General features: G+C 42.6%; 3 protein-coding genes across 7 annotated transcripts in view; all 3 read left to right on the plus strand.

Moving 5' to 3' along the window:
* Positions 1-13428, plus strand: part of ARMCX5 (armadillo repeat containing X-linked 5) — a 43411-nt gene extending 29983 nt beyond the window's left edge. For 2 of the 4 annotated variants that reach the window (XR_011446248.1, XR_011446251.1), the window contains exons 3-4: positions 9576-9639; positions 12817-13428. The gene's annotated coding sequence lies outside the window, so the exon portion shown is untranslated. Of the gene's footprint in view, positions 1-7136; positions 7779-9575; positions 9840-12816 lie in introns of those variants that run through there. The other 2 variants (XR_011446250.1, XR_011446249.1) reach the window with 2 other exon arrangements.
* Positions 13429-20857: 7429 nt separating this feature from the next.
* Positions 20858-25348, plus strand: GPRASP1 (G protein-coupled receptor associated sorting protein 1). The gene is given in 2 exon segments (XM_070291101.1): positions 20858-25029; positions 25031-25348. Coding segments are annotated over 2 exon segments (4119 nt in total). The 5' UTR covers positions 20858-21057; the 3' UTR covers positions 25178-25348.
* A 1192-nt stretch (positions 25349-26540) lies between these two features.
* Positions 26541-27992, plus strand: part of LOC138930613 (uncharacterized) — a 28425-nt gene continuing 26973 nt past the window's right edge. For both annotated transcript variants that reach the window (XM_070291110.1, XM_070291111.1), the window contains exons 1-2: positions 26541-27268; positions 27406-27561. In XM_070291110.1, the coding sequence (XP_070147211.1) occupies positions 27197-27268; positions 27406-27561 (228 nt within the window). In that variant the 5' untranslated portion in view covers positions 26541-27196. The remainder of the gene's footprint in view (positions 27269-27405; positions 27562-27992) is intronic.

Here is a 27992-nt window from a genome sequence, read left to right on the forward strand (position 1 = left end):
TGATTATGAAGCTTTTTTTTATTAGCAAGTTACACTGTGAAAGATGCACATGAATCTGAGATTCTGGTGATAAACACAGTGTGGAGACTTCTTAACCTCTTCACTTTGGTAAACTCTGGGTATCAGAAGTCCACAACCACCATATTTATATATTAGTTGGAAATAATTTATCATCATTAATACATTCAGGGAAAGATACCATGAACTGAATGTTTAGGAAGTGCTATTAGTTTGTTATTCACAGGACACTGGTAGTGATAGCATCTTTAAAATCTTTGATAATATCATATATGCTTTTCTGTACCTTTTTGAAAATTACAAATAGCTTTTTCCAAGACTAGAGAGGCCAGTCAGGACTTAGGAAAAGAAGGGATGTTGCTACTCCTTTAAGGATTCATTAGACATTAGGGAACATACTAGTTAGTAATCATATACTTGTAGATAATATGTTGAGTTTTCTACCTGCTTTATTTTTATCTGCCACTGTTATCACAAAATCGTAATTATGAGTTCACCTTTCCTCACAGAGCAGTAAACAAGTTTGAAATCTTTAAGCCTGAAAATAGGCCTTGGTACTCTTCCCTAAATTCTAAGTAATCCCCTTAAACTCCAGAAAGATCTTCTCAGCTGTTGTCTTAAAGCATTCAGCAGTAGGGTTAGGGCAGAATTGATAGAGACTTTGCAGGATGCTTACTTTCAATATTCTCAACAATTCACCTAGGTAATTCCCTAAAGAAGAGTTCTAGTATTTCTATTCTGCTTAAAATCAGAGGCAACTTTTCCTATAATAGTTTCCTATTTGTCCTGTGAAAATTACTACATATATAATTGCTTAAAACAACATGGATTTATTATCTTAGTATTATGGAGATCAAAAATCCAAAATTAGTCTCGCTGAAATATAGTGAAGATATTGGCAAGGCTGGTTCCTTCTGAAGGCTGTGAAGGGTGAATCCATCTCCTTGTCTTTTTTCAGCCTCTAGAGTCTGCGTACCTTCCTTGATTCACGGTCCTTTTCTTATATCACTCCAAACTTTGATTCCTTTGTCCCATCTCTTCCTTCTGTGTTTGACCTTCTTGCTTCCCTCTTTTAAGGATCCCATACTTACATTTGCCCATCTTCATAATCCAGGATAATCTTCCCATATCAAGAACCTTAACTTATTTTTATTACCATGTAAGTTAACATACTGACAAGTTCCAGGGATCAAGATACTGACATCTCTGGAGGGAAAGGGCCTTATTCAGTCTACCATACCACTTACAGTAAAGGCAGTGGTCACAGAAACAGTAAAACAAGTTACAAATGTGTAGATAACTGTGGTAAAACAGGCTACTCATATAATTTGAGTTTTGTTATATGGATATCTTTGACAGACATCCATCCAGTCATTATCGATGGATTCACACAAGGGCATATTATGATAAGGTAAACAGATGAGTGATAAACCCCCCAGGTTTCCTTACCAAAGTGGAGTTGTGAAATTTTACCATTCTGTAAATTTTACCTCAAAATGAACAACTTGGAAAACTCTTCTGTGATGGACTTCCTATACATATGATAGGGGTTCATTTTAACTTTCTCTTAATCATGATAACCCTCTCTTATGGGCTAAATTGCTCCTCTTTTCCTAAATATGAATTCCTAACCTCTCGTACCTCAGAATGTGATTATATTTGGAGACAGAGCATATAAAGAGGTGATCAACTTCAAACGAGTCCATTAGACCGGTGTCCTTATACGAAGTGTAAATTTTATCAGGGACACATCAGACATGCATGTGCACAGAGGAAAGACCATACTAAGGTACAGCAAGAAGGTGATAATCTGAAATCCAAGAGGAGAGGCCTCAAGAGAAACCAAACCTGCCAACACCTTGATCTTGACCTTCTAGCCCATGGACCTGAGAGAAATAAATTTCTAGTAATAAATTAAGCCACCCAGTCTGTGCTGTTTTTGTTAGGGCAGCCCCAAGAAACTAATACATCCTCAAATTTCTGTTTATTGACTTGGCATCTAACATCCATTTTGGGAGACAGAAGACCCATATTTATGCTTAATATATAGAATTTTGTGCATGTTTCTTCAATATTACAAATTTTATAAATCCTAGCAAACCAATAGTTCCCCTTTCAGTATTATATACAATTTCAGTGTGCTAATGTGTATGCATTAGTTTTTAAATCTGTTTTAGATGGCAGAGTAAAAAAAAAATGTACTGGGTAGAGTACTTTCACCTTTACAAACAAAAAATATTATCTCCAACTGACTAATGAGTTTAAAGATATTTAATGGAGTGCTTCTTAGTTTGGCCAATGATTTGTTGTTGTTCAATCACTCATTGTTGTTGTTCAGTCATGTCAGACTCATTATGATGCGCATGGACTGCAGCTCTCCAGGCTTCTGTGTCCTTCCCTATCTCCTAGAGTTTGCTCAAACTCATGTCCATTGAGTTGATAATGCCATCCAACCATACCATCCTATATTACCCCGTTCTCCCCTGCCCTCAATCTTTCCCAGCATCAGGGTCTTTACCATTGAGTCAGCTCTTCACATCAGGTGACCAAAGTATTGGAGTTTCAGCATTAGTACTTCCAGTAAATATTCAGGGTTGATTTCCTTTAGGACTGACTGGTTAAATCTCCTTGCAGTCCAAGGGATTCTCAAAGTGATGTCTCTGCTTTTTAATACACTGTCTAGTTTTGTCATAGCTTTACTTTCAAGGAGCAACTGTCTTTTAACTCCATGGCTCCAGTCACCATCCACAGTGATTTTGGAGCCAAAGAGAAAATAAAGTCTGTCACTGTTTCCATTGTTTCCCCATTTATTTGCCATGAAGTGATGGAACTGGATCCCATGATCTTCATTTTATGAATGTTGAGTTTTAAGCCAGCTTTTTCTCTCTCCTCTTTCCCCTCCATCAAGAGGCTCTTTAGTTCTTCTTCACTTTCTGCCATTAGGGTGGTGTCATCTGCATATCTGAGGTTATTGATATTTCTCCCGGCAATTTTGATTCCAGTTTGTGCTTCATCCAGCCTGGCATTTTGCATCATGTGCTCTGCATGGAAGTTAAATAAGCCAGGTGACAATATACAGCCTTGGCATACTCCTTTCCCAATTTGAAACCAGTCCACTGTTCCATATCTGGTTCTAACTGCTGCTTCTTGACCTGCATACACTTTTCTCAGGAGGCAGGTAAGGTGGTCTGGTATTCCCATCTCTTGAAGAATTTTCCACACTTTGTTGTGATCCACACAGTTAAAGGCTTTAGTGTAGTCAATGAAGCAGAAGTAGATATTTTTCTGGAATTCTGTTACTTTTCCTATGACCCAACGAATGTTGGCAATTTAATCTCTGTTTCTTCTACCTTTCCTAAACCCAACTTGTACATCCAGAAGTTCTCGGTTCATGTATTGTTGAAGCCTAACTTGAAGGATTTTGAGCATAACCTCATGAGTGTGTGAAATGAGTGCAGCTGTTTGGTAGTTTGAACATTCTTTGACATTGACCTTCTTTGGGATTGGAATGAAAACTGACCTTTTCTAATCCTGTAGCCACTGCTGTTTTCCAAATTTGCTGGCATTTTGAGTGCAGCACTTTAACAGCATTATCTTTTAGGATTTGAAATAGCTCAGCTGGAATTCCATCACCTTCCCTATCTTTGTTCATAGTTGTGCTTCATAAGGCACTGATTATTTTAAAAAACAAAAAAGGGGAAGATGCCAGGAGCCAGCATGAGGAACTTCGCCAATGGCAAAAGTCATGAGGAAGGAGGCTTGGCATACGCAAAGGCCTGATCAAGCCTCAGGAAACCCCCTGCTCCCGGCACCACTTGACTTCACACTCCAGGATGTCTGGCTCTAGGTGAGTGACCACACCATCATGGTTATCTTCATTAATGAAAATGAAAAGACCTTTTTTTGTATAGTTCTTCGGTGTATTCTGGCTACCTCTTCTTAATCTCCTCTGCTTCTTTTAGGTCCTTGCCATTTCTGTCCTTTATTTTGCCCATTTTTGAATGATATGTTCCCTTGAAAGTGAAAGTGAAAGTGAAGTCGCTTAGTCATGTCTGACTCTTTGCGACCCCTATCAGGCTCCTCTGACCGTGGGATTTTCCTGGCAAGAATGCTGGAGTGGGTTGCCATTTCCTTCTCCAGGGGATCTTCCTGAGCTAGGGATCAAACCCAGGTTTTCTGCACTGCAGGCAGATGGTTTACCATCTGAGCCACCAGGTGTGTCTCTAATTTTCTTGAAGAGTTATCTAGTGTTTTCCATTTTGTTGTTTTCCTCTATTTCTTTGAACTGTTCACTTAAGAAGACTTTCTTATCTCTCCTTCCTATTCTTTGGAACTCTGCATTTGGTTGGGTATATCTTTGTCTTTCTCCTTTGACTTTCACTTCTCTTTTCTCAGCTATTTGTAAGGCCTCCTCACACAACCATTTTGCCTTATTGCTTTTCTTTTTCTTGGGGATGGTTTTGGTCACTGCCTCCTTACAGTGTTACAAACCTCCCTCCATAGTTCTTCAGGCACTCTGTCTATCATATCTAATCCCTTGAATCTGTTTATCACTTTTACTATATAATCATAAGGGATTTGGTTTAGGTCATACCTGAATAGCCTTGTAGTTGCCCCTACTTTTTTCAATTTAAATCTGAATTTTGCAATAAGGAGCTCATGATCTGAGCCACAGTCAGCTCCTGGTGTTTTTTATGATGACTGTATAGAGCTTCTCCATCTTCGGCTGCAAAGAATATAGCAATTTGAATTTGGTATTGACCATTTGGTTATGTCTATGTGTAGAATCTTCTTTTGTGTTGTTGGAAGAGGGTGTTTGATGTGACCAGTACATTCTCTTGGCAAATCTCTCTTAGCCTTTGCCCTGCTTCATTTTGTACTCCAAGGCCAAACTTCCCTGTTTCTCTAGGTAGCTCTTGACTTCAAAGCATGTAAAAGGATAATAACTCTCCTCAGATTTAAAATTATAGTGTAAACTGATATAATTTTTATAATCAACAGAAAAGGTTGATTTTCCCAGGGTTCTGGAGGCATTTATATATTTAATAAGTATTTATTAAGCAATCTATTATATGTCAGGCACTGTTCCTAAGTCCTGGGAACAGAGCATAGAAAAAGATAAATTATACTCATGGAGCTTACATTTAGGATGAAGTAAAACAGATAATAAGAAAGTAAATATATAAAATATGTAATATAATATTTAGTAGTGATAAATTCTATGAAGAAAAATTGAGAACATAGTATGAGGATAAAGGATACTGGAAGTGAGGTACTATTTTTAATGAGATAGATAAATTCTCTATGAACACATAAATGAATGAAATGAGGGATTGGGGCATGAATCTATCTGCATAAGAAATATTCTAGGCAGTGGGAACAATAAATGTAGAGCTCCTTGGGTAGAGAAATAGCAAGGAGGCCAATGTAGCTCAAATAGAGTAAGCAAAGAGGTTGGAAAGAAATGTAAATTTGTAGCCAGTGGCTGGATCTTGTGAGATACTGTAGGCCATGGAAAGAAATTTAGATAAAAGAAGTTTTATGGGAAGCCATTAGATGATTTTGACAAGGGGAGTAGTGTGATACAGCTTACATTTTTAAGGGATAATCCTGTCTGCTGTGTAAAGAATGGATCCTAGGGGAATAAGAATGGAAAGCAGGGAGACTGATTAGAAGCTGGGAAGTAATTGCAGTGCTCTAGGTCAGAGATGATAGTGGCTTGGACTAGGGTGTTACCCGTGGAAATGGTGATAAGTATCCAGCTTTGGCCTATATTTTGTAGGTAATGCCAATGGATATTATAGATGGATTGAATGTAAAGAGAGAGGAATTGATGATTCTGATGCTGAGCAACTGAGTGAATAATGGTATGAAGACTGGGAAGAACAGGTTTTAGGGGGAGGGTCATGAGCTCAGGTTAGGGCATGTTGAGTTTTAGATGCCTTTGATACATATACATGGAAATGGAAAGTAGGCAACTGGATGTATGTGTGGGACTTTTAAACGAGTTCCAGATTAGAGATAGAAATTTGAGAGTCCTCAAGATACTTGCATGCATGTTCAGTTGCTCAGTTGTGTCTGACTCTTTGTGGACTCATGGATTGTAGTCTCCCAGGCTCTGTCCATGGAATTTTCCAGGCAATAATATAGATGGTATTTAAAGCCATGAAACTGGGTGAGATCACTAAGGAATGTAAATAATGCAGGTAGTAAGGGAAGAAGTCCAATGATTGAGCTTCTGGGGCCTTTCAATATTGAGATATAGGAGATGATAATGAACCAGCAAAAGCAAAATTGAAAAAAGAAAGTTAAGAATGTGCAGTCATGAGTTGCCAGTATAATGGGAGAAAAACCTGAAATGTATGGTATCCTGCAAATTAAGATGTTTCAAGAAGGAAGTTTTCCACCCTGCCTAACACTGCTGATAGGTAAGGTGGCAGAATACCCCGACTTTCCCAGGACAGTCCTAATTTATGTCTGCTGTACAGAAATAATTGTCAACAGAATCCTTTTTCACTCTCAGAAATGTTCTGACTTGAATGGTAAATTGTATTGTAACTGGGATTGTAGGTCACAGTGAGGATTGAGAACTGATTATTGGATTTACTAACATGGACATCATTAGCAGTTTTGACAAGAGTAGTTTCAGTGGTGCAGTGAAACTCCATTGGATGGTGGAGATGAAAGACTAACATGATTTCAAGAGAAAAGGAGGAGACAGCATTGATATAGTACCCGAAAACCACAGTTAAAAGGAATTTTGTAGCAAAAGGAATCAGAAATGAGGTAGTAACTACTGAGTGATCTGGTGTAAAGGGAGAATTTTATTTTGAAGATAGGTGATAGTATAGTATGTTTGACTATTGGTGAGAACATTCCACTAGAGAGGGAAATGTTTATGATAAAAGAGAGAAGAAAATTTTAGAACAATGACCTTGAGTAGAAGAAATAGGATATCATCCAATGGACAAATGAAAAGGCCAGCTTTAGATAACAGGATGAAGAGTTCATTGTGAGAATACCAGAAAAGGCAGAATTTATGGGCACAGATGCAGGTAGATATGGCAGTAGGAGTTTGTGGGAGTTCTCCTCAAATTGCTTTTATTTTTTCAATGCAGGAGTCTTGCCTGGGAAATCTCATGAACAGAGGAGCCTAGCAGGCTACATACAGTCCATGGGTTCGCAAAGAGTCCGACAGCTGAGCAACTGAACATGCATGCAAGCATCTTGAGGACTCTCAAATTTCTATCTCTAATCTGGAACTCGTTTAAAAGTCCCACACATACATCCAGTTGCCTACTTTTCATCTCCATGTATATGTATCAAAGGCATCTAAAACTCAGCATGCCCTAACCTGAGCTCATGACCCTCCCCCTAAAACCTGTTCTTCCCAGTCTTCATTCATCTCAGTAAATGATACCATTATTCACTCAGTTGCTCAGCATCAGAATCATCAATTCCTCTCTCTTTACATTCAGTCCATCTATAATATCCATTGGCATTACCTACAAAATATATGCCAAAGCTGGATACTTATCACCATTTCCACAGGTAACACCCTAGTCCAAGCCACTATCATCTCTGACCTAGAGTACTGCAGTTACTTCCCAGCTTCCAATTGGTCTCCCTGCTTTCCATTCGTGTTCCCAATAGTTCAAACTATTATATACAGAATGGATAACAACAGGGTCCTACTGTATAGCACAGGGAGCTGTATTCAATATCCCCTGATAAACCATAATGGAAAAGAATAAGAAAAAGAATGTTTTATATATATATATATATATATATATATATATATATATATATATATATATATATATGTTTTTGTGTGTGTATCTGAATTACTTTGCTGTACAGAAGAAATTAACACACTGTAAATCAACTATACTTCAAAAAACTAAAATTAAAAAAAAATATGTATACACACACACACAGTGGAATACTCCTCAGCCATAAAAAAGAATGAAATTTTGCCATTTGTGACTGACAACATGACTGAACTTGGAGGCTCTTATGAACTTGGAGGCTCAATGAAATAAGTCAGAGAAAGACAAACGCAGGATCTAAAAAATAAACTAGTGTATATAACAAAAAAGAAACAAACTCACAGAGGTAGAGAATAAACTAGTAGTTGCCAGTAGGGAGAAGGAAATGGGGAGGAACAAGATAGGGGTAGGAGATTAAGAGGTACAAAGTACTATGTGTAAAATAAGTAAGCTGCAAGGATATACTGTATGGCACAAGGAATATAGCCAATATTTTATTGTAGTTGTATAACTGGAGTATAATCTTTAAAAATTGTGAAGCACTATGCTGTACACCTGAAGCATATAGTATTGTAAATCAACTATACTTCAATTAAAAAAATAGAGAAAAGTTTTTTAATTAATTCATTTAATTGGAGGCTAATTACTTTACAATATTGTGGTTGTCTTAGAAGTGATTTCTTGGGTATAGCACTAAACTCACTGGCAACAAAAGTAAAAATAGATAAATGAGACCGTATCAAACTAAAACTAAAACGTTTGTGCACAACAGAGGAAATAATCAATGGAATGAAAAGGGAGAAAATATTTGCAAACCATATATCTAAGGGACTCATACCTAAAATATGCAAGGAACTCCTATAACTTCGTAGCCAATAAAGAAGAAAAAAAAGGCAAAGGACTTGAATAGAAATTTCTCCAAAGAAAACATACAAATGGCCAACAAGTATATGAGAAGGTGCTCAACTTCACTAATCATCAGAGAAATGCATCAAGGTTTTCTCTTATATTATCTTCTAGTTTTATAGTTTTGCATTTCATATTTAGGTCTGTCATCCATTTTAAGTTGATTTTTGTGAAAGATGTAAGGTCTGAGTTTAGATTCAGTTTTTGCATGTGGATGTTCATTTACTCCAACACTATTTGTTGAAAAGACCATCTTTGCTCCATTGTATTGTCTTTGCCCCTTTGTCAAAGATCAGTTAATTATGTTGGTATTTTTCTGGACTCTCTGTTCTGATGATGTTTCATTGATCTGTTTGTCCATTCTTTCACCAATATCACATCACTGAACTGAACTGATGATTACTGTAATTTTATGATAAGTCTTGAAGTCAAGTGATGTCAGTCCTCTGACTGTTCCTCTCCTTCAGTATTGAGTTGGCTATTCTGGGTCTTTTGCCTCATCATATAAACTTTGATATCTTTTGATATCCACAAAATAGCTTGCTATACTTTGGTTTGGGAAGAGCTGGTTAGGAAGAACTAGTATCAATGAGTCTTCCTATCCATGAACATGGACTCTCTCTCCATTTATTTAGTTCCTGTATGATTTCATTAATCAGAGTTTTGTAATTTTCCTCATATAGATCCTGTACATACTTGTTAGATTTATACCTATGTACTTTATATTTGAGGGTGCTAATATAAAAGGTACTGTGTTATTAATTTCAAACTTCACTTGCTCGTTGCTAGTATGTAGAAAAGCGATTGACTTTTTAATATTAACCTTATCCTGTACCCTTACTAGAGTTGCTTATTAGTTCCAATTTTTTAATATTCTTTCAGATTATCTACATGGACAATCGTGTCATCTGCAAACAAAGGCAGTTTTATTTCTTCTTCTCAATCTGTATCCCTTTGATATCCTTTTCTGGTCTTAATGCTTTAGCTAGGAATTCCTGTACAATATTGAAAAGAAGTGGTGACAGAGGACCTTCTTGACTTTTCCTTATCTTAATGGTAAAGCCAATTCCTAACCATAATGTGGGCTTCCCTGGTAACTGTATGTTTCTGTATATTTCTTTATCAAATCAAGGAAGTTCCACTCTATTCCTAGTTTACTGAAGCAATTTTATTCTTTTGCATGTGAATATCTAATTGTCTCAGCACAGCTTGTGACTGGACAGCACTCTCAACGAATGGTGATTGAATTCCAGTCAATGAAATCTAAGTGTAAATGATGTGGACATTCTTTATTAAGGATTTTAGGAAGCAGGTGGACTACCTCGAGTCTTATTTCCCATTTTGTTGACTAGACACAGACTACTGTGATGCCCCATAATAGTGAGGCGTAAGTGATGGTTAGGTAATAAGAAACATAACAGAAGGTACCATAGACTTTTCAATATCTTTTCTGTTTTGAAAAGTTACTTTGACATTCACTTAACTGCCAATATTTGCTGGCATTGTGGAAATTCAAGATCTCTTCTCCTTGCAAAGTTAATAACCATGAGCTCACCTCACCAGCCCCTTTAGTTCTAGAAATCCTCAAGGGGTATTTCCCATGTCCTAAATTTTGATGGTTTTCATACAATTTTTCCATGTGTGGTTGGCACAGTATGCTTTACTGTCAAGCACTTAAGTCCCTCCAATTGCTCCCTCTAATTTGTCCAACCACTACCCATACCTAGAGTCCTCATGATGTTAGAATTGACTACTACTCTAAACTTTAAAACCATGTTGGAGAACAGACACTTTCTTCTCTTTAGGTTATACTTTATAAGTGGAATCTGCACACCAGAATGTTACAGTTGCTTTGCAGACAGTTCTTTTTGGGATAACTTATGAACCTGCCTTTGTTTTGATAGACATACAGTTGAAGGTATATGTTACAAGAGGCAAAAACAAGAGTTCTAATACCAGTGCTGCCATTACCAATAGAATAGCTAAACTTCCCTAATGAAAAGGCATTGTTCCTGGGCTGAAGTCATTGTGCCTGGCTTTGTTTTCCGTAAGGATAAATTCTCTTAAAGAAGAACCCACTGTAAATGTAACCTGAAAATATTCTTGGGTCAAGACTCCCCATAAATTCTTTAGATGTGCGTTGTCTCAAGTAGCAGACAGTTTAGAGCTTTCCTAGAGGTTCTTCAGTCCCTACTGAAAGTAGACAACTGTTGAGCCAGTTTCATAGTTTACAAGAACCCAACCCAGCCTGGAACTCAGGAATAGGAGAATGGATATATTCTAAGAACACATAGGGTTTGGATCAACCTTGAAAAAAAGGGAGATACCAGAGGGAAAGTTTGCCTGAGGCACATGAAGGACAGAAGAAAGGTAAGTTAAGCCAAATGGGCAAAACTAGGTCCATGACCATGATGGCTGAGGGAGACAGGAGTAGATCACTCAAGCTGCACAGGCAAGGTATACAGGTATATGTTAGAGTTCACGTGCATGGATATGGGAGGTGGGGTAGGTATAGTGAGGCAGCACAACTGCTTCTGTATCCCAGGCTTACTGGTTTGGAGATTGTTTGGGGGTGTGGGGAGAGAGACAGAGAGACAGAGAACATGAAACTGGGGCTCTTCTTTTATGAGGGTCCCAGCATAGGGAGCCTAGGTTTCCTCAGGTTGTCTTTATTTACTAATTTAAAGAACAAGAATGGATAGTAGTCTCAAGAATGAAAAATCAGGATCTCTTAAGGACTCCGTTAACTAGGTTAAACAAGGCTTTCTGAAAGAGAGAGCTTCATGAGTGGGAGTGGCCTAGTTCCTTCTCAGATGCATTCTGTAGCTGTCTTACAACCTATATGTTTATTTAAGATGGATGTCTTTTGAAATTGATGCCTTTGCAACTCAAAAGTTTAATGTCAGGCACTTAAAATCAAAAGGTGTAATGCCCAGCATTTACACCACAGAAATTTAGATTTCAGAGGCTAGTCAGGATTACACAGGTGCCATTGGAGACACTGGAGGGTGGAACTGTGGGTGTTGCAGTCACATGAGAATCCATATTACAAGGAAGTAAATACAGTATTTTTAAATACAGGGAAGCAAATACACTATTCTGGCCTGGAGAATTCTATGGATTATATAGACCATGGGGTCGCAAAGAGTTGGACACAACTGAGTGACTTTCACAAATACAGTATTTACATGAAAACGAAGAGGAACTAAAGAGCCTCTTGAGGGTTAAGGAGGAGAGTGGGAGAGCTGGCTTAAAACTAAATATTAAAAAAACTAAGATAATGGTATCTGGCCCCATTACTCCTACTGCTGCTAAGTTGCTTCATGGCAGGTAGAGGTGGGAAAGGTGGAAATAGTAACAGATTTCCCCTTCTTGGGTTCTAAAATCACTGCGGATGGTAACTGTAGCCATGAAGTCAGAAGATGTTTGCTTGTTAGCAGGAGAGCTATGATAAACCTAGACAGTGTGTTGAAAAGCAGAGACATTACTCTGCTGACAAAGGTCCATCTAGTCAAGGCTATGGTCTTCCCAGTGGTTACGTATGGTTGTGACAGCTGGACTGTAAAGAAGGTGGAGCACCAAAGAATTGATGCTTTTGAGCTGTGGTGCTGGAGAAGACTCCAGAGTCCCTTGAACAGCATGGAGATAAAACCAGTCAATCTTAAGGGAAATCAACCCTGAGTACTCACTGGAAGTGTCAGGGGACTGTGTAATTTCCTCAGTTCTGTCTCATCACAACCAAAATTTGAAGTGATGGACAGTCAAGCCCTTGGGGTGTCACAGCTCTCGGGCAGTGTTACAGCTTAGTTTTATTTAGAAAATAAAAGAAAACACATCCTCGAGGCATGAGAGCATGCTGACCCAAAAGATGCAAAGGGAAGAGAGAGACAGAGCAGGAAAGAGAGACCCGCGGCCCTTTGGCTCCTCTGTTTATATGTTTTTCCTCCCCCTGGGCCTGCCCTGTGTAAATCGGGCTAGCCAGGTGTGCTGTTTGTTCTACCTGAGGTCCTCACTGTGGTCCTCGGACCTTCCTTTGTTCTATTTTCAACGGCTTTTCCCTTCCTCATCTTTTAGCCACCAGCATTCTGGACTCCTTTTTCCTATTCTAACTGCCTAACAAAAGGACTAATACTGAAGGTGAAACTCCAGTATTTTGGTCATCTGATGGGAACAGCTGACTCATTGGAAAAATCCCTGATGTTGGGAAAGATTGAGGACAAAGGAGAAGAGGGCATCAGAGGATGAAATGGCTGGATGGCATCACCGATGCAATGGACATGAACTTGGGCAAATTTGGGGAGATGGTGAGGAACAAGAAGGCCTGGCATACTGTAGTTCATGGGGTCACAAAGAGTCAGACATGACTGGGTAACTGAACAACAACAAATCAATATTATTTAACAGTCAGATAGACATAGGTCAGCATCCTGTTTAAATCTTTTATTTGCTCTTTGATTTTAAACATGACGGTCTCTCTGATACACACACATAAAGAACTAACATAAAAAGCATGAAATAGGACTTTTCTAGTCCAATAAATGTTAACAGCAATAGTGTCTGTTCTGTAAGTGAATTTAGAACAAATTGTCCAAAATATACTTCATAGTCTCACAGTATCCACTCTCCTGCTAGTAAATGTTTTGGGGATCAATATCCCAGCATCTGGAAATTACCAGAGAAGTTTGCATTGATATGACCATAAAATTTAAGGTAGGAATCTAAATAAAATAGAAAATACAAGTAAATGTAAACTGAAGAGAACAGAGATTTTTTTTTTTTTTTTTACTGCATGTCTAGAGCCTAGGATGAAGTAGACACTCATATATATCTGTTGATAAGTGAAAGACACCAGACACTTTAACAACAACAAGAAACAGTTCAGAGAGGCAAAGTGTTTAACACACACCCACAGATCCCAGCAGAGCTTAGACACCCTTCTTAAACCTGGCATTCATCCAAGAGAGCGTATACTTTGGAACATAGAAAACATAATCCACAGTTCAGCTAAGGTAATTGAAAGAGCACAGTGAAAGAGTTTCCTATGGAAACTGACATTTGTTGTGTCTAGATACATTATAGAATCATCTCTAGATTTTGTTTCTATCACTGAAATACTGTGCAGTTACAATAAATATCCAATAACAAGTAAAAGCTGATATGAAAATATATGAAAATTTGTGGTATGATTTGTTGTTCAGTCACTCAGTCATGTCCAGCTGATTGTGACCCCATGGACTGTAACACGCCAGGCTTCCCCGTCTTCCACTATCTCCCAGAGTCTGCTCAAACTCATGTTCATTGAGTTGAATGATGCCATCCAACCATCTCATCCTCTGCTGTGCTGTGAATAAGGTTCTCTTTCCATCCTGGTAAGCATCAGTGATTTTCAACGAATAGGGACTTTCTCCAAGAGAAACCTCAAAGATGATTGCAAAATTTCTCTTCTTTAGCAAAGAGAGTAGGTGCTTAAGAGGGTAGTTAGAGTGGTGAGAGATGAGCCCCCAAATTGATCCTCCTGGGGGCAGAAGCCCAATTCAAGAAAGTGAAGGGGAATGGACTTTATCAGGATGGTGATAGATATCACCAGATGGTCAACACCGAAATCAGACTGATTATATTCTTTGCAGCCAAAGATGGAGAAGCTCTATACAGTCAGCAAAAACAACACTGGGAGCTGACTGTGGCTCAAATCAGTTCAGTTCAGTTCAGTCGCTCAGTCGTGTCTGACTCTTTGCAACCCCATGAATTGCAGCACGCCAGGCCTCCCTGTCCATCAACAACTCCCGGAGTTCACTCAGACTCACATCCATCGAGTCCGTGATGCCATCCAGCCATCTCATCCTCTGTCGTCCCCTTCTCCTCCTGCCCTCAATCCCTCCCAGCATCAGAGTCTTTTCCAATGAGTCAACTCTTCGCATGAGGTGGCAAAGTACTAGAGTTTCAGCTTTAGCATCATTCCTTCTAAAGAAATCCTAGGGCTGATCTCCTTCATCCTTCTAAAGAAATCCCAGGGCTGATCGCCTTCAGAGTGGACTGGTTGGATCTCCTTGCAGTCCAAGGGACTCTCAAGAGTCTTCTCCAACACCACAGTTCAAAAGCATCAATTCTTCAGCGCTCAGCCTTCTTCATAGTCCAACTCTCACATCCATACATGACCACAGGAAAAACCATAGCCTTAACTAGATGGACCTTAGTCGGCAAAGTAATGTCTCTGCTTTTGAATATGCTATCTAGGTTGCTCATAACTTTTCTTCCAAGAAGTAAGTGTCTTTTAATTTCATGGCGGCAGTCACCATCTGCAGTGATTTTGGAGCCCCCCAAAATAAAGTCTGACACTGTTTCCACTGTTTCCCCATCTATTTCCCATGAAGTGATGGGACCAGATGCCATGATCTTTGTTTTCTGAATGTTGAGCTTTAAGCCAACTTTTTCACTCTCCACTTTCACTTTCATCAAGAGGCTTTTTCCTCTTCACTTTCTGTGATAAGGGTGGTGTCATCTGCATATCTGAGGTGATTGATATTTCTCCCAGCAATCTTCATTCCAGCTTGTGTTTCTTCCAGTCCAGCATTTCTCATGATGTACTCTGCATATCATGAACCCCTTATTGCCAAATTCAGATTGAAATTGAAGAAAGTAGGGAAAACCACTAGACCATTCAGGTATGACCTAAATCAAATCCCTTATGATTATACAGTGGAAGTGAGAAATAGATTTAAGGGTCTAGATCTGATAGATAGAGTGCCTGATGAACTATGGACGGAGATACGTGACATTGTACAGCAGACAGAGATCAAGACCATCCCCATGGAAAAGAAATGCAAAAAAGCAAAATGGCTGCCTGGGGAGGCCTTACAAATAGCTGTGAAAAGAAGAGAAGCGAAAAGCAAAGGAGTAAAGGAAAGATATAAGCATCTGAATGCAGAGTTCCAGAGAATAGCAAGGAGAGATAAGAAAGATTTCCTCAGCGATCAGTGCAAAGAAATAGAGGAAAAGAACAGAATGGGAAAGACTAGAGATCTCTTCAAGAAAATTAGAGATACCAAGGGAACATTTCATGCAAAGATGGGCTCGATAAAGGACAGAAATGGTATGGACCTAACAGAAGCAGAAGATATTAAGCAGAGGTGGCAAGAATACACAGAAGAACTGTACAAAAAAGAGCTTCACAACCCAGATAATCACGATGGTGTGATCACTCACCTAGAGCCAGACATCCTGGAATATGAAGTCAAGTGGGCCTTAGAAAGCATCACTATGAACAAAGCTAGTGGATGTGATGGAATTCCAGTTGAGCTATTTCAAATCCTGGAAGATGATGCTGTGAAAGTGCTGTACTCAATATGTCAGCAAATTGGAAAAATGCAGCAGTGGCCACAGGACTGGAAAATGTGTTTTCATTCCAGTCCCAAAGAAAGGTAATGCCAAAGAATGCTCAAACTATCACACAATTGCACTCATCTCACACGCTTGTAAAGTAATGCTCAAAATTCTCCAAGCCAGGCTTCAGCAATACGTAAACCGTGAACTTCCAGATGGTCAAGCTGGTTTTAGAAAAGGCAGAGGAACCAGAGATCAAATTGCCAACATCCACTGGATCATGGAAAAAGGAACAGAGTTCCAGAAAAACATCTATTTCTGCTTTATTGACTATGCCAATGCCTTTGACTGTGTGGATCACAATACACTGTGGAAAATTCTGAAAGAGATGGGAATACCAGACCACCTGTCCTGCCTTTTGAGAAACCTATATGCAGGTCAGGAAGCAACAGTTAGAACTGGAGATGGAACAACAAACTGGTTCCAAATAGGAAAAGCAGTATGTCAAGGCTGTATATTGTCACCCTGCTTATTTAACTTATATGCAGAGTACAACACGAGAAATGCTAGGCTGGAAGAAACACAAGCTGGAATCAAGATTGCTGGGAGAAATGTCAGTAACCTCAGATATGCAGATGACACCACCCTTATGGCAGAAAGGGAAGAGGAACTAAAAAGCCTCTGGATGAAAGTGAAAGTGGAGAGTGAAAAAGTTGGCTTAAAGCTCAACATTCAGAAAACGAAGATCATGGCATCCGGTCCCATCACTTCATGGCAAATAGATGGGGAAACAGTGGAAACAGTGTCAGACTTTATTTTTCTGGGCTCCAAAATCACTGCAGATGGTGATTGCAGCCATAAAATTAAAAGACGCTTACTCCTTGGAAGAAAAGTTATGATCAACCTAGATAGCATATTCAAAAGCAGAGATACTACATTGCCAACAAAGGTCCGTCTAGTCAAAGGTATGGTTTTTCCTGTGGTCATGTATGGATGTGAAAGTTGGACTCTGAAGAAAGCTGAGCACCAAAGAATTGATGCTTTTGAACTGTGGTGTTGGAGAAGACTCTTGAGAGTCCCTTGGACTGCAAGGAGATCCAAGCAGTCCATTCTAAAGGAGATCAGTCCTGGGTGTTCTTTAGAAGGAATGATGCTAAAGCTGAAACTCCAATACTTTGGCCACCTGATGCAAAGAGTTGACTCATTGGAAAAGACTCTGATGCTGGGAGGGATTGAGGGCAGGAGGAGAAGGGGATGACAGAGGATGAGATGGCTGAATGGTATCACTGACTTGATGGACATGAGTTGGGGTGAACTCTGGGAGTTGGACAGGGAGGCCTGGCGTGCTGAGATTCATGGGGTCATAAAGAGTCGGACACGACTGAGGACTGAACTGAACTACTGTAACAAATTACTGCAATGTTGATGGTTTAAAAAAACAACAAAAACAATAAAATATTACACTCCTGAGGGTTGCAAATAGGAAAAGGGTCTCATGTCTCCTGCATTGGCAGGTGGGTTCTTTTACATTAGCTCCACTGGGAAGCCCAGGGACATCAGGGAGATCTGTATTCAGCCTACCACAATGAGGGTGCCATTTCGTTGGGTTTTAAAATGGGCAACAATGCCAGCAGGTTTGTGTTCACCCAGAGATGTTCTTAACCATGGTTCCTCTTTGCCCAAAGGAGCAGAAGTGAAGGGGATGGAGACTGCAGGGAGGATGCAGAAGTGCAGGGATCAGAGGATTCAAGAAAGAGCAGGTTTCTGAGTGTTTGGTGGGGCCTTCTCCAAAGAATGGCTGGGGGAAGTAGACTGGTGTGTATGGCAAGCGTGTGAGATCCCAGTTGGTTCTAATCCTTGGCGTATTCCCACCTTGCCGAAGATGGTGAGCCCTTGGAATCCCCTGCAAGAGATGACCTGACAAACAAGCCAGGAAGAGCCAGGACTGCCCCTACACAGTGCAGGACCCCTGGCTGCGGGGTGAGAAACAGGATTGTCTGAGCAGGTGCGGGTCCTGTCAGGGAAAGGTCCTCTTTCCTGGGCAACTGTGGGGACAGGGAGATGGTAAAGTGTGCCACCACAGCGACTGAGAGAACAGCAGCGTGGCAGAAAGAATGAGGACACTGGCGCAGACAAGTGGTTTGTCTCCTCAGCCAGAGGTCTGTCAGGGGCTGCCTTCCCTTAGAAGAGGGGCAGGGGCTCGGCCGCCTCAGGCGCCCCCTCCCACTTTCCTCCAGCCCCTGAAGGTGAAAGCAGCCCCCCGCGCCCAAGAAGGATGGCCGGCGTGATGGGGGAAGGGAGGGGGCGGACACCGAAAAGTCTGCAGGTTCACACGCACAGACACAGACACACACACACACACACACTCTCTCTCTCTCTCTCTCTCTTTCTCTGCGGGGCGGCCTGTATCCATCCGCTGCTCCCTGCAGTGCGACCCGCCCTGACCGGCCCTCGCCTCGCCACCGTGACCCGCCTACGCTGCAGGACCAGAAGCGTGGCGGGGAGCTCACCCCACGGGGGCGGTGGAGGGCTGGCGTGGCCCCGCCCCTCAGGCTGGCGTTCGTCCCAGCCCCGCTCTCTGTGCGTTGGAACTACACTGGGCCTGGCGGGGGTTGTATGCAGGGGCATCAAGCCCACTCGGGCCGTATCCCTCCACCTCCCCTTTCCTACACCGTCGCTGCAAGCGGTTGGTGCTGCCGCCTACACTTCCCCAGCCTAGTTTGGGGCAGCGGCGCAGAGGGCCAGAAGCTTCTGCTGTTCTACCCGCGCGGCGAGCGGTGGTAAGCGAAAGAGGAACTGCGACCGGAGTGGGAGGACCACCACCGGGACCCTGAGCCTGCGAAGGCAAGTGAGGGTGTCGCGGGGCGACGACCGGCTCACAGCCTACCCCTGGCAGGCTGAGGACGGGGAGGCGAGCGGGTCGGAGCGGGACCCCTTAGAGAAGTGCGCAGCGCCAGAGGATCCCTGGCGCTGAGATAGCAGCGACCAGCACGGGCGGGGTGGTGGTAGGCGGGTTCCCTCGGATGCTGGGGAGGCTCACAGCGCGGACTAGTCCCCGCCAGGGTTTCCGGGTGTCTGCACCCGGGTCTCGACCGTGCCTGTGCGGGGAGAGGGCTGTGCGGGAGTCTGCTACGTTTGAAGTGGCAGAGGGAGCCGGGACGGGAGCAGCCCGGGATTCTGCCATGGTCCCTGTTGGGCCCTGCGTGCCGGGTGCTGTCCCTTCCCACAGGCACCTCTTTGATGCCAGAGTCTCCTGTCTGTGCAGTATGTCTGGCAATTTCAGGCCATGGGGTACATCTTTAAAGCAGAGGTTTGAGGAAAACAAGGAATAGGAAAACGACCTGTTTTTCTGAAGGTGTGTGAGGAATGAGGGGTTGAGGGTGGGCAGCAGCCGTTGACTGGACATCTGAATCAGGGTGGGGTGAGTGCGACCAGCGCAGGTCAGGCATCCAGGAATACTTTCTAAAAATCTTCTATCTACCTGGTTTCTACACACCTCCCTTGCCTTCCTCTCTCTCCTCTATCCAGAATTGGAGGTGGAAAAGCTGGACTGGGAGATAAAGGTGCGAGAGCAGTCATAAATACAAGTACCACTACACAACCTAGAATATGTGGGTGCTCTTTCCCCAATTTGTTGTTCAGCACAGAGGAGGTGAACAACAAGTGGTGAATCTTCAGAATTGAAGAAGAGAGTAAGAGGAGGAGTGTGATATGATGTTGAGTGGTTAACCAGAAACCTGATCCAGATGGCCTAAGTTAAAAGGAAATATTCTACCTAATGGGACTCTTAAATGTTAAAAGGCAGGTAACTTGGGAACTCCTATGTTTGTGGTGCTTGTTTGTCCCCCAAGTACTCAGTTGCTGCTATTATTTCTTACCTTACTGTCTTACCTTTTCATCTGTTTTTCCATAGACCTGCTTTAAGTCTGGTCACTTCTGCAAGGAAGGAAAGGCGGAGGAGTCCGGTTCAAATCTCTGGAGGTTTGTGCAAAGAGGGGCAACACAGGAGACAGCTACAGAATAATATGGCAGATATCTTTGATCCAAGTGGTCGCAGGGCCTTCTCTACCTCACCTACTCCATGTCAAATTTGCACACTGCCACAGAAACCCTAGCGTTTCCTACAGGGTGTACTAGGAATATTGGAGTAGGTGTGGACTGGGCTGTGAATGGGAGGGAAAGACTTGAGAGAAGAGACCAGGAGACAGAAAATATTAGGCATATTAGGCCTTTAAAAGAGTAGGATGTTTGTGTCAGGGTCAGGGTTCTTGCTTGTCTTTCTAGCAGTCAGGATCCATTCTCTCTTATATGTTTACTTGTTCTCAGGATAGCCTACAGGCTGCTATAGAGTTTGACACCACTGGAATCAAGGAAAGGAGCAAGAAATTGTGCTACATCAGTGCAGGTTGGTATGGGAGTGGGTACAGCTTTTGAGTGGGGTAGAGGAGACCAACATAAGTCCAGCAGTGATTAGGGTCTGGCCTTGGGGCTTCTCAGCCTCTCTTTGCCAAGATACTTTTCCACCAACTTCATACCTATTTTATAACAGGCAAAGTAATATGGCAGCTCTGGGGATAAAAACTGTAGACAAAATGAAGGTGATAGACTTTAATAGCCTAACTTTCCCACCAAGCATTTAAGGTCTAGTCTCTCTGTGTGAGTTTTTCATGGAGTGAGACAGTTGGAAAAGACTCAAACCTCCATGTTATTCTCACTTCCCAGATTGACTTTCAGTGGCAGCTCTGGTGGTGTTGAAATTGCTGCTGAGCAACACCTTCAACAGGTGTGTACCTACCCAGGAACCATCCATCCTCTCCCAGCTTGGTTGTGTTTTCTCTTCACTCTGACTGTAATATTGACTGAGGCTGGGATTGGAAAGGAGGCTTATTGACTGCTGGACTGGTGATTGACTCTAACTTTTCTTTCCAACTATGTCACCTGAATCATCAAAAAATTATAGTTTGAAGACACAAAACTGTGAGAAATCTGTGGTAGCTGAGACTGGGATAGTTGTAGTTATTCAGGTCTCCCCTGTAACTGTACTATGACTGGGGCTGAGATTGAGACTGGTGTCCAGGCCAAGCCTGAAAAGAAGCCTGGCAAAGAGGTTGCTGGTGGGGCTGAAAGAGAGAATGAAGTCCCAGTGGTGGTCAGACCAAAGGTTAGGACCCAGGCCCAGGTAATGCTTGGAGCAAGGCCCCAAACTGAGACCATGGCAGTAACTGAGACACATCCTAAGAGTGAGGCCAAGGCAACCACTGTAGAAATGTCCATGAATGAAACCTATTCATGGGCCAAGACTGAGTTTGATGCTGAGGTCCTACTGAAGACAGAAGGAGTGTCCCAGAACAATGCTATAGCCTGGCCGCTGATCAGTACTGAGTCTGGGTCAGTTGCAAAACCTAAGACCTCATCTATGGTTAGTGAACTGGCCAGTATGGATGCTGAGTCCTTTCCTGGCACTAAGGTCAAGTCCCAGTCAGGAATCCAGCATTTGCTTGTGTCAGAGGAGGAGACCAGTATGGGGTCTTGGTGCCATCCCAGGCCTACATCTAAAAAAGAGACTTTTCACAATTGTGATTTCACATGGGTGGATAGATCCTTTATGAACTCCTGGTTCTGCAGTAGAGAAGAGGTCAGTACAAGGCTTCATCCTAGAGACAGGGTAAAAGCCAGTACTAGGTCTAGGCACATGGCCAAAGAAGAGGCTATGTCTAGGCCCCAAACCAGTTGGGAACTCTATGTTGCCTCCAGTTCTGGTTCTGAAGATGAATCTATCAAGAAATCCTGGTTCTGGATCAGAGAAAAGACCAGTATCCAGTCTAGGCCTAGGGAAGAGACCAATAGTAGCTCCTGGTTTGGGTCTAAAAAAGAAGTCTCTGAATCCAGTTCTGGGTCTGAATGTGAAGACAATGTCAAATCCTGGTTTTGGGCTGGAGAGGAGGGTAGGTACAAACCCAGAGCCAGGAAGGGGGCCAATGTCAGCGCCAGGCACAGGGCCAAGCAAGAAACTTCCATTGATTTCATGTCTGAGTCTATGGATGTAGTCAAAAAAGAGCCCTGGTTCCTGCCCAGAGAGAAGACTAGTAACTTGGCCAAGCCCAAGTCCAAGAAAGAGGTCAGGGCCAGAGCAGTGGTAAAGGAAGAAGCCAAAATCAAGGCCAGAGCCAGGGCCAAGCCAGAAGCCAGGCCGGAGGAAGAGTTCCTCACCGGGGCCTGGTTCTGGGCTGTGGGAGACTGCAGCATAGTTGGTGGGGCCACTGTCAAGTCTGGCTCTCAAGTAGAGGATGAGCCCATTGTTGGCAGTTGGTTCTGGACTGAAGAAGAAACCAGTGGTACATTCAGACCACAGACTGAGCAGGAGCCTATTGGCAGTTCCGTGCTTGGAACTGGGGAAAAGACCAATGTGGAAACTGAGGCTGATGCCACTTCCAAATCAGTGCCAACAGATGACAAAGAAAAGGTCATCGCCAGTTTTTGCTGGGCTAATGAAGAAACCAGCCCAGAGGCTGAAGAAGAGACCATTTTGGGGTCTTGGTTTTGGGTCAGTGATGCGGCCAGTGTGGAAGCTGGGCTTGGGGCCAACTGTGGGTCCAGGCCAAAGTCTGAGGGAGAAGAGGTCATTGGCCCCTGGTTTGGGGCTGGAGAAGAAATCGGCACAGTGGCTGAGTTCAGAGAAGAGGCCAGGACAGGAGCTGAGACAATATTTTGGCCCTGGTTTTGGGCTGGAAATCAGGCCCACATGGATTCAGGGGCTGAAGTCAACTGTGATACTATGCCAGGGACTGAGGAGGAGGAACCCATTACTGGGTCATGGTTCTGGCCTGGAGTAGAAGCTTGTGGGAGGGCTGAAGTGAATAATAAGTCTAGCCTGGAGGACAAGGAAAAGAGTATTACATCGCCTTGGTTTGGGACCACTGAAGAGATCCGTATGAAGTATGCTGCTGGTGCCCAGTGTCAATTTATGACAGCTGCTGAAGAGATTAACAGTGAGTCTGGTTTCTGGTCAGGAGAAGGTCCCTGTATGTTTCCTACCAATGAAGGCAGCTGGAAGTCTAGGCCAGAGGACGAACAAGACACTGTTAATTCATGGTTCTGTTCCATAAGATATACAGGGCCAGAGACAGTTGTAGGTCCCTCGTTATGGGCTGTGGAAGAAAGCAGTACAGATGATAGGGCTGAAGGAGAAGCCAAGCCACCTACCAAAGAGGAGACCATGATCACATCCTGGTTCTGGAAAGGGGATGAAGCCATTATAGAGGCTGCAGACAAAGAAGAATCCAGGCTGGATATTGAAGAGGAAGATATTATTGGTTCTTGGTTCTGGGCTAGGGAGGAAGACAGGCTAAAGACAGAAATGGAGGCTAGAGAAGAAGACAGGCTGGCAGCTGAAGAAGAACTTTTTGATGGGTCTTGGTTCTGGGCCAGGGAAGAGGCCATTAGGAATGAGGCTAACATTTGCAGCAAATACAGTCCAAAAGCCAGAGAGGAGTAAGTCATTGTTGAGTCCTGGTTCTGGGCTGAAGAAGAGACCAGTCTGGAGGCAGGGGCTAGTTTTGAGTCCAAGCATGGAGCTGAAAAGGAGGAAATCATTGTTGGGTCCTGGTTCTGGGCTGAAGAAGAGAGTATAGACATTAGACCTCAGGCAGTAGAAGAGACCACATCAAGGTCTGGAGAGGAAACCATTTTTGAATCCTGGTTCTGGGATGCAAAAGAAGTCAATGTAGAAGCCAAAACATGCTGTGCGTCTAAGCCAGAGAATGATAAAGAGATGATTCTTGAGTCACGGTCCTTGTCTGGAGAGAAGGACATTAATGAGACTGAAGCTGGGGCCACCTCTGAGTCTAGGCCAGAAAATGAGGAAGGGGCAGTTGTTGGGTCCTGGTTTATGGCTAAACAGGAGGACAATAACAGGACTAGTGATGGAACCAACTGTGAAACCAGGACAATAGCTGAGGAGGACGAGGCCATTGTGGGGTCCTGGTTTTGGACACAAGATGAGACCCATTTTGAATCAGATCCTAGCCCTGTGTACAGGGCCATTTGCAGGTCCAGCTGTTCAGTTGAGCAGGAGCCTGATGCTTCACACAGGCCGCAGAGCTGGGAGGAGGTTATTGTTCAGTTCAAGCTTGGCCCATGGGGTATGCTTGGCTTCCCATCCCCAAACCCCTTTAGATTTTCAAAAGAAGCAGCATTTCTATTCTCTGAAATGTTTGGAGGAAAGCCAAAGCACATAGAACTGAGCCTAGAAGGGGAAGACCAGGAATCTTTGCTTCAGTCTAATCAACCTGACCCCGAGCTCCCATTTCGGTATGATCCATTCTACTGGTCAGTCGTGCAAATTCGGGAGCATCTTAGGACCAGGGAGAGTACAGAGCCTGAGAGTTGCTCCTGCAGCTGCATACAGTGTGAGCTTAAAATTGGTCCTGAAGAGTATGAAGAAGAACTCCTATTAATGGACAAAATTCAAGATCCTTTTATTCATAAAATATCTAAAATTGCAATGGGTATGAGAACTACTTCTCAATATACTCATGATTTCATTCGCAATTCAGGTGTTGTCTCACTTATTGAAACCTTGCTCAATTATCCCTCCTCCCGAGTTAGGACAAGGTTTTTAGAGAATATGATTTACATGGCTCCACCTTACCCAAATCGGAACATAACTCAGACATATGTATGTCAAGTATGTGAGGAAACTCTTGCTTACAGCTTGGATTCCCCTGAGCAGTTATCTGGAGTAAAGATGGTTAGATACCTCACTAGAGCCACTGACTATCACACACTGGTTGCCAGGTATATATCTGGCTTTCTCTTGTTATTAGCCACAGGCAATACTGAAACAAGGTTTCATGTTTTGAAAATGCTGTTGAATTTGTCTGAAAATCCCGTGATGACAAAAGAGCTACTCAATGCAGAAGCAGTGTCAGAATTTATGGGCCTTTTTAGCAGGAAAGAGGCAAATGATAATATTCAAGTTTTTCTAGCAATGCTTGATAATATTGGTAACAATATTAAAAAAAGAGGTGTTGTTCACTAATAATTTCAGTCTTGAGCCACTTACTTCTGCATTCCATGAAGTTGAGAAATTTGCTAAGGAACTGCAAGGCAAAATAGATCATAAAAAGGACCCCGAGGCAGACCAAAAAAATGAGTATGATTAGTTACTTGGCTCTGATTATCCTTATGTTCCTGAGTTATGATCCTTGAATAATGTTTTCAAAGTTGGTTCTATGTTGTAAGGTACATCCTTAATGCTGATACTAATTTTGCCCAACTCTGTATGAGCTGGATCTATCTTCTGATCCCAAACAAATATTAAAACTGAAAGCACATTTGTTGATATTTGTTTTTGTCCAGATTGTGAGTTTAGTATTTAAACTTAGAGTGAATTGAGCCATCATAAGTAAGCTACCCTTTTGATTGTTGTTCTGGTGTTACTGATGTCGATTTAGGTCACGTCCTGTTTTCAATAAAGTTCTGTGTTTAAGTAGGCAGAAATCACCCTTCTCCTTGAACTTAAAATATAGATGTCAAGATAACACATGACAACAGAGATAATTAATGTATAAATAATAATGCTCCTTGAAAAAGCTTATTCTTATATCTGTAAATGTATGATTTAGAAAAAAAGCACCCAATTGATTTGGGCTCTGAAATGTAGGGAAGAGGTTGGATGTTGTGAAGAAAAGCTCGCAGTTGGAAAAGTGCTCTTGTGGGCGTGAGATATCCAGTCTGCTTGGAGTGGCTGTGAGGAGTATTAAGTATTAAGTGATATAAAATGAGGTAAGTTTTGAAGAGCTGAGAAGTTTCATTTTGCAATTCAAAGTATGGGTGTTTCTTTGATACTGCCGAAAGCAGGGGTCTGGGGTGCAGACCAGTACTGGTCTGTGGCCTGTTAGGAAGCAGGCCACACAGCAAGAGGTGAGCAGAAGGCTTCCTCTGAGCTCACCCCATTCCTTGCATTACTGTCTGAATCGTGCCCCCTTGTATTGCTCACGTTACCAACTGAACCATCCTCGTCCCCCCCGCCAACTCCAGTCTGTGAGGAAGTTGTCTTACATGAAACTGGTCCCTGGTGCCAGAAATGTTGGGAGACCACTGGCCCACAGGTTAAAAGGAAAAGACCAGAAAGCACACAAATTTAACTGTCAGGAAGACCATTTCTTCATGGAGGTGCCATGGAGAGTGTTAAGGTAATAGCATACAGCTACTAAGAGTGATGATATACAGGTTTTTTAATTGGCTAAGAAAAGCTCTGATGCCTTCTATATTTGATGAAATAGAAAAGACTGGTAAAATATATGGAAGGATGATACTCCCCAAATGTGTGAAATGGACTGAATTTATGAAATGTATATTATTTCATTATGGAAAATCTTATAACTATTTAAAACATGTCAAAAGAGTAAAGAAGTGTGACAAACTACAATTTAGGACTGGGTTGCCAAATAAAAATGCATAATTATTTAAAGGAAGTAAATTGTAAACTTTCTAAAGTTTCTGACTTTTTGGTAAACATTTTTTTTTTTTTTGGATTCACAAAGGTAATAATTATCTTCAGACAGGATTAAAAGTCAGGGATTATGTTGATTTGGGGTAGGAAGGAGTCCAGGCTAAAGGAAAAGGTACAAATTTTTATTCACCTTGGTTTGTCTCAGGAAGGAAAAAAATTTTTTTTTTCTATAAGACTCTAGGCTATAAGATTTTTGTAAGTAGAACAAAGTGGCAGATTTCATCCATTCACAAACCAGAAGTGATAACAGAGATCGACCTGGTGGTGGAAATTGGAAACTGAATGTTTGTTTTGCCTATCAGTATTCTCAAGACAGATCGAGTCTCATCAATTCAGTCCCTCAGTCGTGTCCGACTCTTTGCGAGCCTATGGTCTGCAGCACTGCAGGCTTCCCCTGTCCATCACCAACTCCCGGAGCTTACTCAAACGAGTTTTATACAGAATATTAAAAGTCAGTTGGTCTCTGAACTCCTCACGGAGTGTTCCTCACCAGCCCTGTGTTCTTACAGACCAAAGCCCAGGCCGAGGACTGGAAGCGTTGGCTCTAATCCAGCCTTCCTTTCAGCTATCTTCACCACCACCAGGAGCTTCAGGTGGTTCTAGCAAGCAGCTCAGCCCTAGAGGCAGAAGACTGTACCTTGCTTGCTTCTGCAGGGCTGCGGCAGACATGCCGAATGTGCGGTCACGTGAGGCGGAGGGTTGGTCACGTGACGGCGCTCTCACTTGGACTGGCGTAGAGGTGTGTAAGCACTGAAAAGGGTCGGGAAAGACTTGCACCTGACGCTTGACAGACGGCTGCAAGAGGAGTGGTAGGATGTAACGGTGGGTGGGTGGGTGTCTCTTCATGCTGCACTAGCCTGAAAACGAATTCCTCAGGTGCCCAGGATTACGGTAATTGCTGGCAGAGGACACAATCCCTCAGCCACTCGCGAGCGTCAGCAGGGGCCTGATTTTTGTCCAGGAGCTCAAGAGGCCGGAAGTCATCCTGAGGGAGGCGTATGTGGAGAGAAGCAGCGGCCGCTGTTGGAGGAGGTGGGTTCGAGGCCGGCCGGGAAATAGCATCCATGGGAGGTGGTGGTAGAGACTAGATCCTCGTGGAGGAAGTGCCTGGGACCTTCGTGCTCGCTCCTGCTCCCTCCTGCTTTCTGAATGCCCCTCACCCCACCCAGCGTGGCGTGACTGTTTTCTCTGTTTGGGTAGGGGAGGTGGACACGAGGAAGCAGTTGGCTTCAGGGGCGCCCAGAAAGAGGACACGGTGAAGTGACAATATGTGAACACCCAATTTGTGTACACCCATAGTGCTGGCTCTGGAGAGGCAGGGATGGGATCTTTGAGGTACCATACCCCTTCCTTCATCCCAAGAGTCAAGCAAGGACTTCTTCCTTTAGGATGGGGCTGTGGGCTGGGTAATCTGTCTTAGAAACGTATAGTGAACTTAGTAGATACATGTGTGTATAAGCCAT

The sequence above is a fragment of the Ovis canadensis genome, chromosome X (genome assembly GCF_042477335.2).
Source record: "Ovis canadensis isolate MfBH-ARS-UI-01 breed Bighorn chromosome X, ARS-UI_OviCan_v2, whole genome shotgun sequence".
In the NCBI taxonomy this organism is placed as follows: domain Eukaryota; kingdom Metazoa; phylum Chordata; class Mammalia; order Artiodactyla; family Bovidae; genus Ovis; species Ovis canadensis.